Genomic DNA, 14,985 nt, shown 5'->3' with positions numbered 1-14,985 from the left:
CTGTCTGACTGCCCAGGAGAGTCCCCGCGCTCACACAAACTGGTGGCATCCAATGACCCAAATCGGAGGAGCAGTAGGTTCAGAACCCTGAGGAATCAGGTAGAATGTGGATGCAACAGCCACAAGTTTCACTTAAAAAAAAAGGGGAAATTATAGCGCGAGGGCCCAGAGATACTCGATGGAGTGATACCGAGCAAACTTAATCTGTCATGTGACCACACCCAAAAACTAACCAGAAGAGAATGATTTTTGCACTACCCCTCCCCCCCCACCCCCAAAACAGGAGGATGCTGCCATGGAAAACACTACTGATCATCACTATTCCGATCAGTGTCGTGTAAGCCTACAACACTTTCCTCAGGGTGGCCTACGAATACACCAGCAGCATGCCAACTCTGACGCGTGCCGCTGAGGGACTTCCACATGCGTCCATTCCATTCAACATCACAGAAATAAAATGTTTGCATGAACTGTTTAATTACACCAATTCTGGTGTTCTGATATGGGGGTGCAGGGTGGGCCCACATGGCAATGACCTCCCACCTACCTCCCCTTACACAACCTTACAGCCAGTGACCCCCCAGTGGGGTGGGTGTTTCAGGAACTGGCATTTTCCCTCCCTACTATCCGAGAAACACTAAAGTCCAGACTCTCAGAGTGACTCCCCAACTGGTGAGCAGGGCTGGAGAATGTTGGTGCAGATATTTTGATGAGTACTGGCTGAGCCTGTCGGTAGGGCACAGCGAGTGCAAGAATGGTACCTAGAAGGCCAGTGTCCACAGTAGAGGGTGCAGCAAAGCTAGGGGCACCCTGAACACTCAGTGGCACATACTGGATATGGGAACAGTGTCTACCCCTGACACCCCATGGAATGGTTTGGTTGATCCTTTCCAGGATGTTATGTCTTATATCCACCACCTAATGACCTCAGGGAGCACCCAGCCTATCGCAGACATTGGGGCAAAAGGCAGAAAGTTCTGGATGATCGACCTCCCCCGTATGCCACTGCCCGCCTGTCCTGCCTAAGTAATTCACATGACCAGTGTGCTGGAGACATTGGTCAATGAGGCGGCTGCGGCACTGTGGCAAATGGAGGATACTCGGACTGGAGGGGCAGCAGAGCTGAAAGGCCATCTGCATAGTTACCTTGTGGAACTGATCGCCTTGGACTACCTACTCTCTGCTGAAGGTGGTAGCTGTGCAGTGACTAGTAAAGCATTACTGATGGATTAGGGAACATCACTCATCCCGAGTGAGTAGATTCGAGAGTCGGTGGGTAAAACTGAAAAATCAAGGGACCAGTTCCTGCATCACGACTCCTCTTGGGGAAGCTGGTGGCCCTTTTGGGGCTCTGGGGAGTTGGTGGGCTATTGCCATTCACTGAGTCACTACAATCACTTATGTTCTCTTTGTAAATTTATCCAAGGCTCCTAGTCTATATGGATATATGCAATGACTGGTGAGTAAGGGGTGGAATGGATTGCAGAGGGGCATGTAGCCTGTCTGGAATCTGGCAGGAACATGGATTGATGAGGGGCATGACCTCTATGGGACCTGATCAGAAGTTACCTCACCTGCCAATCAAGGTCAAGCCTTGCCCACAGGTCAGTGCACTCCTGGTCATTGGCCCCTTTAATTACCTCATCGATAACTAGTCTGGACTCTCCAGCTGATGGCACTATAAAGCCATGCGTGTGCCATCTTCCTCTTTCAGGATGAACCCGAGCTCCACTCCAGGCTGGGAGCTGTGGGCAATGCTAGAGGATTTTTGGTAAGGTGTGTGCAGTCAAAGGGTTGGGAGCTGTAGTATTGTGTGCCTCGTATCGCTAGTTTAGTTAGACAAGAGCCGTGCCTGCCAGGGATATCAAGGGGTGGCAGATATTGCATGAGGTAACTTGATTGTAAAGCCTTCTACCCACAAGTGGCACTGTGGCATATGGTTACCACTTGTGATTGTGAGTGTGTTGTTTAAATCGGTGAGTGTGCATCTTTTACCCCCGTTGCGACTCCCCTACACGTGTAAATAAAACTACAGTCACATTTGGATTCATTGACCTAGTTTTACACACAACATGATAAAAGGAAGGAAAGGGATATGAAAGGGTGCAAGGGTCAAGCAAAACAATGAGATTAGAATAGGATTTTAAGGCTGCGATAAAATACTGAGTAACCTATCGACTCTGGAGTAAACATGCTGTTCAAATCCCACTCTGAATTTGCATTCACTTAATACCACAGAGTAACAGTGTGGAAACTGGTCCTTCAGCCCAACTTGCCCATGCCGATCAAACTGTCCTACCCACACTCATCATAGAACATTGTGGTACAGTACAGGCCATTCGGCCCACAATATGCATCTACTCCACAACATTCTATATATATAAACTTCCTTTCCACTATTTACCTTACATCCACTTGCCTATCTAAGAGTCTTTTGAAAGTCTGTTGTACCAGTCGCCACCCTACCTCCGGCAATGCATTTCAGGCACCCCCCCCCCCACCACTCTGTAAAAACTTACCTGACATCTCCCCTAAACTTGCCTCCACTCACCTTAAACAGAAGTCCTCTGGTATTTGCTATGGTTGCCCGGGAGAAAGGTGTTGGCTGTGTCTCTCCCCCTCCCCTATCTAAGCCTCTTATAATCTGATATACCTCTATTAAGTCACCTCTCATCCTTTATTGCTCCCTTATTTAAAGTCTCAAGACCTGCTGTAAACACCTATATCTGCTCATGAATGTCTTTCAGAGGTTGAAAAATAGCATCTTTCAGCTGCTCCCATTGGGAAAGAGCTGCATCTCTAGAACCACAGAACACCACAGCACAGAAACAAGCCTTTAGCACATCTAGTCTGTGCAAAATGGCTGTCCAATTTAGTTTCATTGACCTGCACTCAGATCCCTCCCACCCATATGCAAATCCAAATTTTTCCTATGTTGAAATTGAGCCCACATTCACCACTTCAGTTCATTTCACACTCTCACTGAGAAGATGGCCCTTTCAACCTTAACCCTTTCAATCTTAACCCATGTTCTCTCGTTCTTGTCTCACCCAACGTCAGTGGAAAAAGACTGCTTGCATTTATTCTCTTTATATCCATAATTAATAGTATAAGGAAAGGAAGGGAGGGGGCAGAAAACGGCATCAGGGTCAAGCAGAAAAAATGGCTGAAACAAAAGGATATCAAGGCTACAGTTAAAAACAGTGATCTGTTAAATCTCAAGTAAAAATGCAGTTCAAATACCACTCTAAATTTGGACTCAGTTAAAGTCATGGAAACAGGCCCTTAAGTTCAACTTGCCTATGGCAACCAAAATATTCCACCCACACTAGTTATACAGCATTACAGCACAGTACAGGCCCTTCAGCCGACAATGTCAACCTTCTCCACCTCAACACTTGGATCTGACACAATAGATAGGGATGCACCTCGTATTGGGCTCTGTGTCTGGCCCCCCCTTGGACCAAATGTCAAGGATAACTTCTCCACTCACCGTCTTATTGGGCCAGTTATGTTTCTCAAAAACATCTTGAGCTCGATCCTCACCCCCATCTGTGAACATCATGATGATCTTGTTGCAGTTTGCCCGAATCGAGGTGGTCTGGAAAGGATAGGAGCAGAAACCAATTCACCATTTTGTCCAATGGTCAGCAGCTGAATATATCGTTAACCTGAAGAATAAGTAACCGCTAGTGAACTCCACCCCAGTGCTCTTCATTATCCCAGCCGTGCAGTACAGGATGCCCTCTGTAATATATGGCAGGCACCAGATATCTGCATTATTGATGCACCACTTGGTTTTTGTTTAATCCTACGCTATCTGTAACTGTGAATATTTATCATCTATCTATCACTGAGTCACACAGCATGGAAACAAGCCCATTGGCTCAACATGCCATGCCATGCCAACCAAAAATGTCATACCCACCCTAGCACTATCTGCCTGCGATTGGCCCATATCCCTCTCAACCAGGGCTTTTCAAACTTTTTAGCTCACGCAACCCTTTTGGGGAGGACTTGGAAATCGCTGAAGCCCAATAGTCAATTACAGTTTAAAAGACCTAATAAGAAAGTAAATAAACTCACCAATAGTGGATTAACTACCACCCAGGCCCTAGGCTGAGCTTGTCCTGTCACAAGCTCAGGCTAACCCCAGCACCTCTCACTCCCCACTGCAGCCCAGGCCCCCCCCCACCAGCTGTGGCCCACAGTCACTGGCTTCACCTGCGCAGATCATTATTACTCCATTATTTCTTCTGCGGAATCCAGTTTAGGAAATGCTGCTCTATAACCATCCTATCCATGTAACTGTCCAATTTCTCCCCGCACTCAAACAATCCAATAATACCTGCCTCACTCACCAGGTCCAGCATTCCATTCTATGCACCCACCACTTTTGTTTTAAAAAAGCTATTCCTCAGGTTCCTATTAAAACTCTCCCCCTTACATTAAACCTATGTCCTCTGGCTACTAATTCCCCTACTCTGGTCAAAAGACTCTGCATTTTTTATACCATTATAGAAGATTGTTATGAACAAGGTCAATTGATGTCATTTCAATAAATATGGAATTACTCGAAATACACTTTTTTGCTATCTTCAATTGAGGATTTTTGCAGGAAAAATTAGGTTCAACAATGTACCTACATGTTTGAGCTGGAGTTTCTTATCAGAAGAGGCTACATGAAGAAATTTATTTCTGCAATACATCTTTTACTACAAGCAGGCACTATTTAAAAGGGAATTCACAAATCTCAACAGAAATGCGAGGTTGATTTAAATAATTGATGAGAAGAGATGGGCAGAACTCTATCAAGACTATGACAAATATTATGTTAGATATAGTTTAGCTCAATATAATTATTTACATCAATTATATTTAACACCTCAAATATTGCACAAAATTAAATTGGATTTATCAGATAAATGCTACACTCTACACCACATACTCAACACTACACACTCGACACCACACACTCTACACCACACATGTCAAACTCTGGCCCGCGGGCCAAATTTGGCCCGCGATATAATTATATTTGGCCCGCAAGATCATTTCAAAAATGTATTAGAGGTGGCCCACCCTGCAGCGAGAGCCGATGCTGTTTTTTAGTAATGTCACCCCCGCCATCCTTCCCCTTCATTGCACATCCTTCCCCATTGTAACAAGAGAAATTGTAACACGAGAAGTCTGTCGATGTCATCAGCCGGCAAGCCAGTTGGAAGGTTCCCCGCACAACCAGTCACTTCTCCCACCTGTCGAGCGGTGCGGCGGATGGGCGAGCGCCTGTGATTTCCTGTCGGCGCGACGGGCGTGGCAGGCTGCGCACGGCCACCGGGCAGTGCAAGCCCGCGCGACTGGCACAGGATGGCCCTTCCACAGCGCGAGCGCACTTCTCCCGGTCGCCACGGCCTTCAGCGCTTGCACCCGCCCGGACCCCAGAGACGGCTGGTTCGGCCCTGCACGTGAAGAGAGAGATGGTGGCTGTCCTCAAAGGCTGATCGGCAGCGCGCTGGGCCTGAGTGGCTGGGTAAGCAGGGGTGGGCAGAGGGTGTAGGTGAGGAGTAATGGGCAGGGGAAGTTATGGTGGTGCGAGGGGCAGTTAGAGGGAGGGATGAGTAGAAGGAGGGGTGGATAGGGAAGAGGTAAAAGGGGAGGGGTAGGGCGAGTAGGGGAGGGGTGATTAGAGGGTGAGAGACGGGTAGAGGGAGGAACAGGTTGAGGGGAGAGGCAGTAGAGGGGCGTGTATAGGATGGGGTGGGTAGAGGCAGTGCGAGTAGAGTGAGGGGTGAGTAGAGGTTGGGTAAAGGACTGGTCAGGTAGAGGGATGGTGGGTCGAGGGTGAATAGAGGCCTAGAGCCTGAGGAGTGAGCAGGAAATGCTGAGTCCTAATGCAGGCCAAAATGGACACAGCCTGTGAATGCTGACTACATCTCCACAGGGACCAAATAGGTTTCCCTCAGGTCAAGCAAAGGGTGAACTTGAGCTAGCTCCTGCTGACCTGTAACATTATCCTCCTAAAGTTATATCCTAAAGTTTAACATTACATATGTTGAAAGAAGAGAAAACATGCAGATGTTGTTGAAAATTTTCAATAAATATTTATTTCGGCCCTCGACTTAGTCCAAGTTTTTAATTTTGGCCCTCCGTGAATTTGAGTTTGACACCCCTGCTCTACACCACACACTCTACACAACACTATACTATATATATAAACTATATATATATAAACTCTTCTTTGGCTTGGCTTCGCGGACGAAGATTTATGGAGGGGCAATAAACTATTATAAACTGTACATAAACAATATACATAAACTATATATATATATATAAACTATATATAAAATATATATATAAACTATATAAATAAAAACTATATATAAAAGCTATATATATATATGTGTGTGTGTGTGTGTGTGTGTGTGTGTGTATATATATATATATATATATATATATACATATAAACTATATATATATAAAAACTATATATAAACTATATACCAAAGCCTTCGACACCGTGAGTAGGAAAGGGCTTTGGCAAATACTAGAGCGCCTCGGATGCCCCCCAAAGTTCCTCAACATGGTTATCCGACTGCACGAAAACCAACAAGGTCGGGTCAGATACAGCAATGAGCTCTCTGAACCCTTCTCCATTAACAATGGCGTGAAGCAAGGCTGTGTTCTCGCACCAACCCTCTTTTCAATCTTCTTCACCATGATGCTGAAATAAGCCATGAAAGACCTCAACAATGAAGACGCTGTTTACATCCGGTACCGCACGGATGGCAGTCTCTTCAATCTGAGGCGCCTGCAAGCTCACACCAAGACACAAGAGCAACTTGTCCGTGAACTACTCTTTGCAGACGATGCCGCTTTAGTTGCCCATTCAGAGCCTGCTCTTCAGCGCTTGACATCCTGTTTTGCGGAAACTGCCAAAATGTTTGGCCTGGAAGTCAGTCTGAAGAAGACTGAGCTCCTCCATCAGCCAGCTCCCCACCATGACTACCAGCACCCCCACATCTCCATCGGGCACACAAAACTCAAAACGGTCAACCTGTTTACCTATCTCGGCTGCACCATTTCATCGGATGCAAGGATCGACAACGAGGTAGACAACAGACTCGCCAAAGCAAATAGTGCCTTTGGAAGACTACACAAAAGAGTCTGGAAAAACAACCAACTGAAATACCTCACCAAGATTAGCCTATACAGAGCCGTTGTCATATCCACACTCCTGTTCGGCTCCGAATCATGGGTCCTCTACCGGCATCACCTACGGCTCCTAGAACGCTTCCACCAGTGTTATCTCTGCTCCATCCTCAACATTCATTGGAGCGCCTTCATCCCTAACATTGAAGTACTCGAGGTGGCAGAGGCCGACAGCATCGAATCCACGCTGCTGAAGATCAAACTGCGCTGGGTAGGTCACGTCTCCAGAATGGAGGACCATCGCCTCCACTGGCCACCGAGAGAGAGGTGCACCAATGAAGAGGTACAAGGACTGCCTAAAGAAAGCTCTTGGTGCCTGCCATATTGACCATCGCCAGTGGGCTGATATCGCCTCAAACCATGCATCTTGGCGCCTCACAGTTTGGCGGGCAGCAACCTCCTTTGAAGAAGACCGCAGAGCCCACCTCACTGACAAAACACAAAGGAGGAAAAACCCAACACCCAACCCCAACCCACCAATTTTCCCTTGCAACCGCTGCAACCGTGCCTGTCTGTCCCGCATCGGACTTGTCAGCCACAAACGAGCCTGCAGCTGACGTGGACATTACCCCTCCATAAATCTTCGTCCGCGAAGCCAAGCCAAAGAAGAAACTATATAAACATAGAAATATATATACATATATATATATATAAATAAACTATATACATATATATATATATATATTATATATATATATAAATATATATAACTGTATATATTTTTTTTTATCATTACAACTTTTATAGTGGGTGGGGTAAGAGGGCAGGCAAGGGGAGGGTAGATCATTGCAATTTCAAATTTAACTTAGTATATAATTACATGGATGAAACATTTTAAATATTAAAAAGTCTGCAATCACCTGATCTATTCCTCTCATGATTTTGTAAACCTCTGAGGTCACCCCTCATCCCCCAGTACACCAAGGAATACACCCTTGTCTGTTCAACCTCTCCCTGTAGCTCGAGCCCAGAGTCCTGCCAACATCCTTTGTGCTTCCACTTCAAGACACTAAGTATTTGAACCTGCAGCTTTAAATGTTTTGGATTTAAACAAGGAAGTTTGCAGCTGGTGGGGAAAGAGTGCAATGTACAGTACAGGTCCTTCAGCACATGGTGTTGTGCCAACCAATGTAAACCTGTTCCATTTTAATCTAATCCTTCCCTACCACACACTCTTCTAACATCTCCAGTGTTACCCATATAATTGACCGGGAAACATTTGGACAGATATGTATAGCAGCAATGCAGGATCCAAAAGGAAGCAAAAGGCAGTCAATGTTTTGGACCTAACCTTTCATTTGGAATCTGGCCAACACTGACCTGCTGAGTTTCTCCAGTACTTTTCTATATTGCTGCCCATGTACCCATCTAAATGGTTCTTAAACTTACTGTATCATACAGTAAAGCATTATGATAATTAGCAGCTCCTTTAGTCACAAGAAAGGAACATGTGACAGCAAGCTCAGTTACTCGTTTCATGTACGCCGCTGCAGTGGTGATAATCACCTCCTCTGGCAGCCCATTCCATACACCTACCACCCTCTGTAGAAAATGTTACCCCTCAGGTTGCTCTTAAATCTTACCCCTCACCTCTGGTTACTGATTCCCAGTACTCTGGGCAAAAGATTCTGTATTCACCTGATTTAGTCACCTCATTCCGCACTAGGGAAATTTAATGCTTACTATTGAAATTGTTTAGTTTTAACACAAAGTATTTGCTACAAGTAACCACTTTGGTGTGCATGTACATTGCACAATGTGTACGTCAATAAACTCATCATCATTCTCTAACCAGTCACTGTTTGGGGCAACCAACACCAGAAGTAGTCGTTAGGGTGGTCACCGTTCAGGTGGTCACTAGAAGAGATACTACAGTCCCCAAGAACTGCAGTTTAACTAGTACTGCAAAGGTTTTCTGCATAAATATTTATTTTGATTTTAATGATACAGCATGGTAGGAGGCCCTTCCGACCCAGGAAACCCTTGCCACCCAATTGACCTGCCAACCCTGTACTTCCGTGGAACGTGGGAGGAAAGCAGAGCACCCAGATGAAACCCCCATGGGTCACAGGGAGAACATGCAAATTCCTTACAGACACCAGGAGATTTGAACCCAGGCTCCTGGTGCTGTGATAATGTCACAAACCGTTATGCTGACCCTATTGAGGACATCCCCTGGCCAGTCTAGTGGATACAAACAGCAAGTGCCTGTTGTCTGAATTCAACTGAATGATTACAAAAGATTTATAAAAAATAATGTAACCACAGTTAAGAAAGCTGATGAAGAGGTTCATGAAAATCTAATTGTTTCTGTTTAACCATTGTAAATACAGACAGCGGCAGAAGTTGGGGGAAGGAAGCCAATCTCATTCTTGCAGTTAAAAGGGGAGAGGCGGTGATGAGAGTACCTGCAACTTCATAGTGTTGGTGAAAAGGGTCAGAGGATTCCCACTCAAAAATGGAAAATAAGAGGAAAGAAAAATTAGCAACGATTATTCTTGTCCAAAATTGATAGATAGAAAAAACAAATTACCTGTTAGCCTGTGCTTTCCCCACCCCCCCCCCCCCCACCTCATCCCTAACTTTTTTGAAAAAAATTCAGGTACCTGCCTATTTTTGCTCATACCTGAAGGTCTCAGGCCCAAATCATTGGTTATCCTTTACTTCTAGTGGCTGCTGTGTGACCGGCTGAGTTTCTACAGCACTTCTGTGCACTGCACTGGACCCCAGCATCTGCTTAACTCCGTACAGACCTTAGTTCCTACTAATAGCAGAACTAGTTTCCTCTCGCCACACTTTCAGTCATTGTTCTTTCTTATCAGTCATGTTTGCTTTTGATGCTGTTCAGCACAATACTGGGCAGGTGTGGTTAACACAGTAATTTGGGGGTAGTTTTCAACTTCTGGACAGACTTTACTTCCTGTGGATGCTGTGTGATCTGCTGAGTTTCTCCAGCACTTTTGTGTATTGCACTCATCCAAGCATTTGTAGACTTTCTTATTTGATTTGAACAACCATTTCCCTCTTGCTATCTCTCTTTCCTACTTAAGTATCAATAAAGGTCTCAGACAAACAACTGATTGACCATCTCTCCACAGATGCTGCCTGACCCACTAAGTGCCACCAGCTTCTTTGCTCTCAGAGGATCTGACGTTTAATGTCAATGACTCGTCATCATAAATTTAAAAAAAGATATATAAAGGCATTTGATGTTTCAGAGAGAGGGGAAGGAAAGAACAAACGAGAAGATTCCTGATGTCAGCCGGCAAGGCCCAGCTTGCGAGTGCGAGTGATCAGGTGGAAACATTCACAACCGTTTTCAGCGAGAGCTGATGATTCATTCCTCCTGAGACCCCCAATATCACAAAAAATCCATGATTCTCATCAATCCACATGATTATGAAGAAGTAGATGGGAGCACTAGGCACAGGTAAAGACCCCTGGGATCCAACAACATCCCAATGGAGACCTGCACTTCAGAACCTTTAGTTCCAGTGCAGTGACCCTGACAATGGGAAATTGCCCAGGTACATCCTGGCATAAAATCCAGAACAAATCCAAGTTGGCAAATCAGTCCAGAACATAGAACGTAGAACATTCCAGCACAGTACAGGTCTTTCAGCCTACTTCATAACAATCAAGCCCTCCCAACCTCACACCCATAACTCTCTATTTTTCTTACATCCATGTGCCTATCTAAGAGTCTTTTGAATGTCCCTATTATACCAGCTTCCACCATTGTCCCCAGCAATGGATTCCAGGCACCCACCACTCTGTGTAGAAAAAACATAACTCTGACATCTCCCCTAAACCTTCTCCACTCATCTAAAGCTGATGTCGATTGTCAATTGTCAACAAAGTGTTACTAACAGCACTACCATGATAAACCAGTTCATTGATGTTCATTCTGGATTTTGCCAGGATCTGATCATATATTCAAGATTCCTTTGTTACCATGTAATAGTTCAGAACATGTAATATTATATGAAATTACTAGTCATGGGGAAGGGAGATGGTCAGTCTCTTTGAAGCTAACAGACTTCATTGTGCTTACGTTGAGCAGCTGATCAAAAGCATAATGGAAGCCCGACTTGTAATCCGTCACTCCCTGAGCATTCATCTTCTGGACAGAATCCTTCAGCACATTCTTGTTCCGCACATTGGCTTGAACCAGTTGCTTGAAGCAGGCCACTGGGTTGGCTTCATCATTGAACTGGGAATGAGATAAACAGCGTGAGCACAAACCAAGTCTTCACTGGCACATGCCAATGACAACCAGATCAAATACAGCCTCATCCAAAGTTCCATTCATCAACCAGCCATTTACCATCTCAACATCCAATTAATAACTGGCTAAGGACAAAGCTATAGGGAGTAGGCTGGGACTTTATTCCTTGGAGCACAGGAAGATGAGGGGTGATCTCACAGAGATGTATAAAATCATGAGAGGGTCAGATTAGATGAACGCAGAGAGTCCTTTCCCCCAGAGCAGGGGAAATGAGAGGACACAGGTTGAAGGGGATGAGGGAAGAGATTTATCATGAACCCAAGGAGGAATTTTTTTTTTAAATTACAGAGGGTGTTGGATGTATGGAATTGGCTGCTGGAGGAGGTACCATTGAAATGTTTGAAAAAAATTGAAAGGATACACAGCTAGGGTTTGTTTAATGAGATGTGGGCAAATGGGACTAATTTGGGTGGGACATTTTGGTGGGCATGGGACTGAAGGGCTATTTCCATGCTGTCTGATTCTGTGATGCCAAATACTTCTGATGATCTGTCCTTCACCAGCTTCAGGGGTAGAGAATTTCAGAGATTAGCCATCTTCTTCATGAAGTTTCTCCATAGCTAGGTGCTGGTTTTAAAGCCATCATCATGTAACCCTGTCCCCCTTGTTTCAATTCTCCCATTAATGAAATCATCAACTCAAAATCTGTCAAACCCCTTGGATTCTACATGTTTCAATAAGATCACTCCACATTCTTCTAAACTGCAAGAAATACAGACCCAAACAAGCTAGCCTCTCTTGACAGGGCAACTCTATCATGCCAGCAATTAGCCTGCTGAATGGCCTTTGGACTTCCTCCAGTGCCATTGTATCCTTTCTTCAATGCAAGGTCCAAAATTGTGTGGGGTACTCATGGTGTGACCTCAGCAACATTCCTATATCTGTAACAAATTCCCACTCTGCCCCAGCTCTGACTCCAATCCCAAATCAAGGAGGTTGGACAGATTTTAGCTTGATGATTTCAATAAAGGGAGAGCTATAGAGGACGACCTTCCTTCCGTTTGCCCTCTAAACCCACTGCTGGAGTTTCCTGCTCACTTTAGTGACTCCTATATGAGAGCACCTGGATCCCATTGATCATCAGTCATTTACAGTATCTCCATTTAAATCATAATCTTTCTTTTTAAATTTAAAATTTTATTTTCAGCAAATTAGAAGCGTATTTTAGCCATTTGAACCTGTGCCGCCCAATTACACCCATATGAACCTACAACCCCTCTAGGTTTTGGGAAGACTCTGGAGCACCCGGGGAAACCCACACAGACTCAGGGGGTATGTACAAACTGCTTACAGACAGTGGCTAGATTTGAACGTGGGTCGCTGGCTCTGTAATGCGTCATGCCAGCCGCTACACCTACCATGCTAACTGATTCCTCTTACTCAACCACCCAACCGCACACTCCTCCACTTTCAACTCCTTTTACCCAATGCGTACCATGGTACATGGAACTCTAATGCCCAGAAACAAGCACTTCGGCACATTTAATCTGAGCCAAACCATGGACCATAGCTCTCCATACCCCTCCCATCCATGCACCCATCTACATTTCTCCTTAGCTGGCAGCCCATAGCATAATCTCACCAGACAAGACCAAAGAGAAGTATCTGCAGTTAGAAATGGCCAGTCAACGCTGTGGGTCGGTATTTGGTTTTTTTTTAAACTGAGACTCAAGATTGCAGCATCTGCAGTATTTCTCTTACTCTTTTTCAAGTTCATTACCATCTGACTCTAGATATATAATTAGAAGAAACAACTTTCTCCAGACCACAGTGCATATGTATATCCATGCAATACATAGCATATAATTATCACATACTGTATATACATAAAGATATAGTTTAAAATAAATATTTAAATATTTTGATAGGATTTACACAGTTCCAGCATATGGTTCATCAATCTCACAGCTGGCAGAAAGAAGCTATTCCCCAGCCTGGCAGTCCTGAGTTTGATGCTCCTTTTCCTCTTTCCTGATGGTAGTAGGTCAAAGATACTGTGTGATGGATGGAAATGGTTCTCTAATTCTTTGCATTCTATTGAAGCAACGTTCCCAGGGAATATGGTCAGTAAAGGAAAGGTTGACCCTGGTGATCTTCTCAGCTGTTTTAATGATCCTCTGTATCGACTAACAGTCTGAAGCTTTGTAGCTACAGTCCCAAAAAATGATGCAACCACTCTTAATTGTGCTGCTGTGAAATGTTGTCAAGACAGTGGCTGGTAGCCTTGCCTTCCTCAACCTCCCTAAGGAGGGTAGGCTGTGCCTTTCTTACTAATGAGGTGTTGTGGGTTCAGGCTTCCACCCCTGTTTACTTCCCTCCCTCCCTCCCACTTTCCCTCTTTTCTCCACTCGATTTTCAGCACGCCTGAAGAGAGGGTCAGGCCCGAAAACATCGACTGCCTCTTGCTTCCTGTGTGTTTGAGATCAGGTTTCGAGGGGGGACTGCAAACGGCAGTAAAACATTACTGCTAACTGCCTGAAAGGCAACGATTTTGAATTCACACAGATCTTCCCCACAGACAGAACAATGAGACCATCTTTCGAACTGCCTGATAAGCTGCTGTGTGACACCCCTGCGCAGAGAGCACAAAGATCTTTGCACTGTGCTTCTGATTAGCATGGCTATCTACCTTTCTGCACAGTGTAATAAAGAACAGAGAGAAGAAAATCTCATTTTACCACAAGCCATCAAATGCCGAGGTGCCTTATCTCAAACAGACTGCTGCCCGACCTCACTCCACTTGCGAAAATCTAAATCCAGCCCAAAGTAAGACAGCGACCTCGGCAGATTACCCGGGTTGAGAGGGTGCAGTGGTCTGCTCCTCCTGCATATCAACACTGACGCACTGGCCTGACTCCTCATACATACATGCACGCATGGTCAGTCCTGGCTCGAGAACGCACAGAACACAGGTGCTGGAAAGGGAAGGGAAGCCCAGTGGGGCGTGTTGTCAGTGGGGGGGGGGGGGGGGGGCAAAAAGGAGGACGGGTGACAAATTCAAGCCAAAGCCCTTGATTGAGACTGAAGAGATGAAGGAGAGAAGCCAGTGTAAAAATTACAGGTGGGAGGGATGGGACAGGGGCCAATCCTGTTCTCTTCACACTGGATTCTCTCCCTCACTTCTTCAGTCTCGATAAAGGGTTCCAGCCCAAAATGTCGGCCATCCTTTCTTGCTCTCTGATGCTGCTCGACCCGCTGAATTTCTCCAGCAGACTGTACTTGGGTTCAAGAACAGTTCCTTTTATTTTCTGTACTGATGTTTTCCTCCATTGTATAGCCCCTACCAGTTACTGTATATATGAGGCTGGCCCAACCACTAATGACTCATCCCTCAAGTCTCCTCCCCTTTTGCCCTGGACATAGCAGTCACGTAACCTCCCCCTTTCCGGCAGTCCATACCTGGATCCGGGCCAGCTAAAGTCTTGTGTGCATTAAAGCCTATTGTTCCTGCAGCTTCGGGCTCTATGGTTATTGATAGGGCCTATCAT

At 45.3% G+C, this 14,985-nt stretch overlaps 1 protein-coding gene across 6 annotated transcripts in view; it reads right to left on the bottom strand.

Annotated features, from left to right (window-relative positions):
- Window positions 1-14,985, bottom strand: part of LOC138763163 (voltage-dependent calcium channel subunit alpha-2/delta-2-like) — a 604,584-nt gene that overhangs the window by 166,150 nt on the left and 423,449 nt on the right. For all 6 annotated transcript variants that reach the window (XR_011357359.1, XM_069936885.1, XM_069936886.1 and 3 more), the window contains 2 exons: window positions 11,264-11,422; window positions 3,494-3,601 (listed from right to left, as the gene is read on the bottom strand). Coding sequence is in view for 5 of the 6 variants with exons in the window: in XM_069936885.1 (XP_069792986.1) it covers window positions 3,494-3,601; window positions 11,264-11,422 (267 nt within the window). In the remaining variant the exon portion in view is untranslated. The remainder of the gene's footprint in view (window positions 1-3,493; window positions 3,602-11,263; window positions 11,423-14,985) is intronic.

The sequence above is a fragment of the Narcine bancroftii genome, chromosome 5 (assembly GCF_036971445.1).
Source record: "Narcine bancroftii isolate sNarBan1 chromosome 5, sNarBan1.hap1, whole genome shotgun sequence".
Taxonomy (NCBI): Eukaryota; Metazoa; Chordata; class Chondrichthyes; order Torpediniformes; family Narcinidae; genus Narcine; species Narcine bancroftii.
This window is presented reverse-complemented; position numbering and strand designations above follow the sequence as displayed.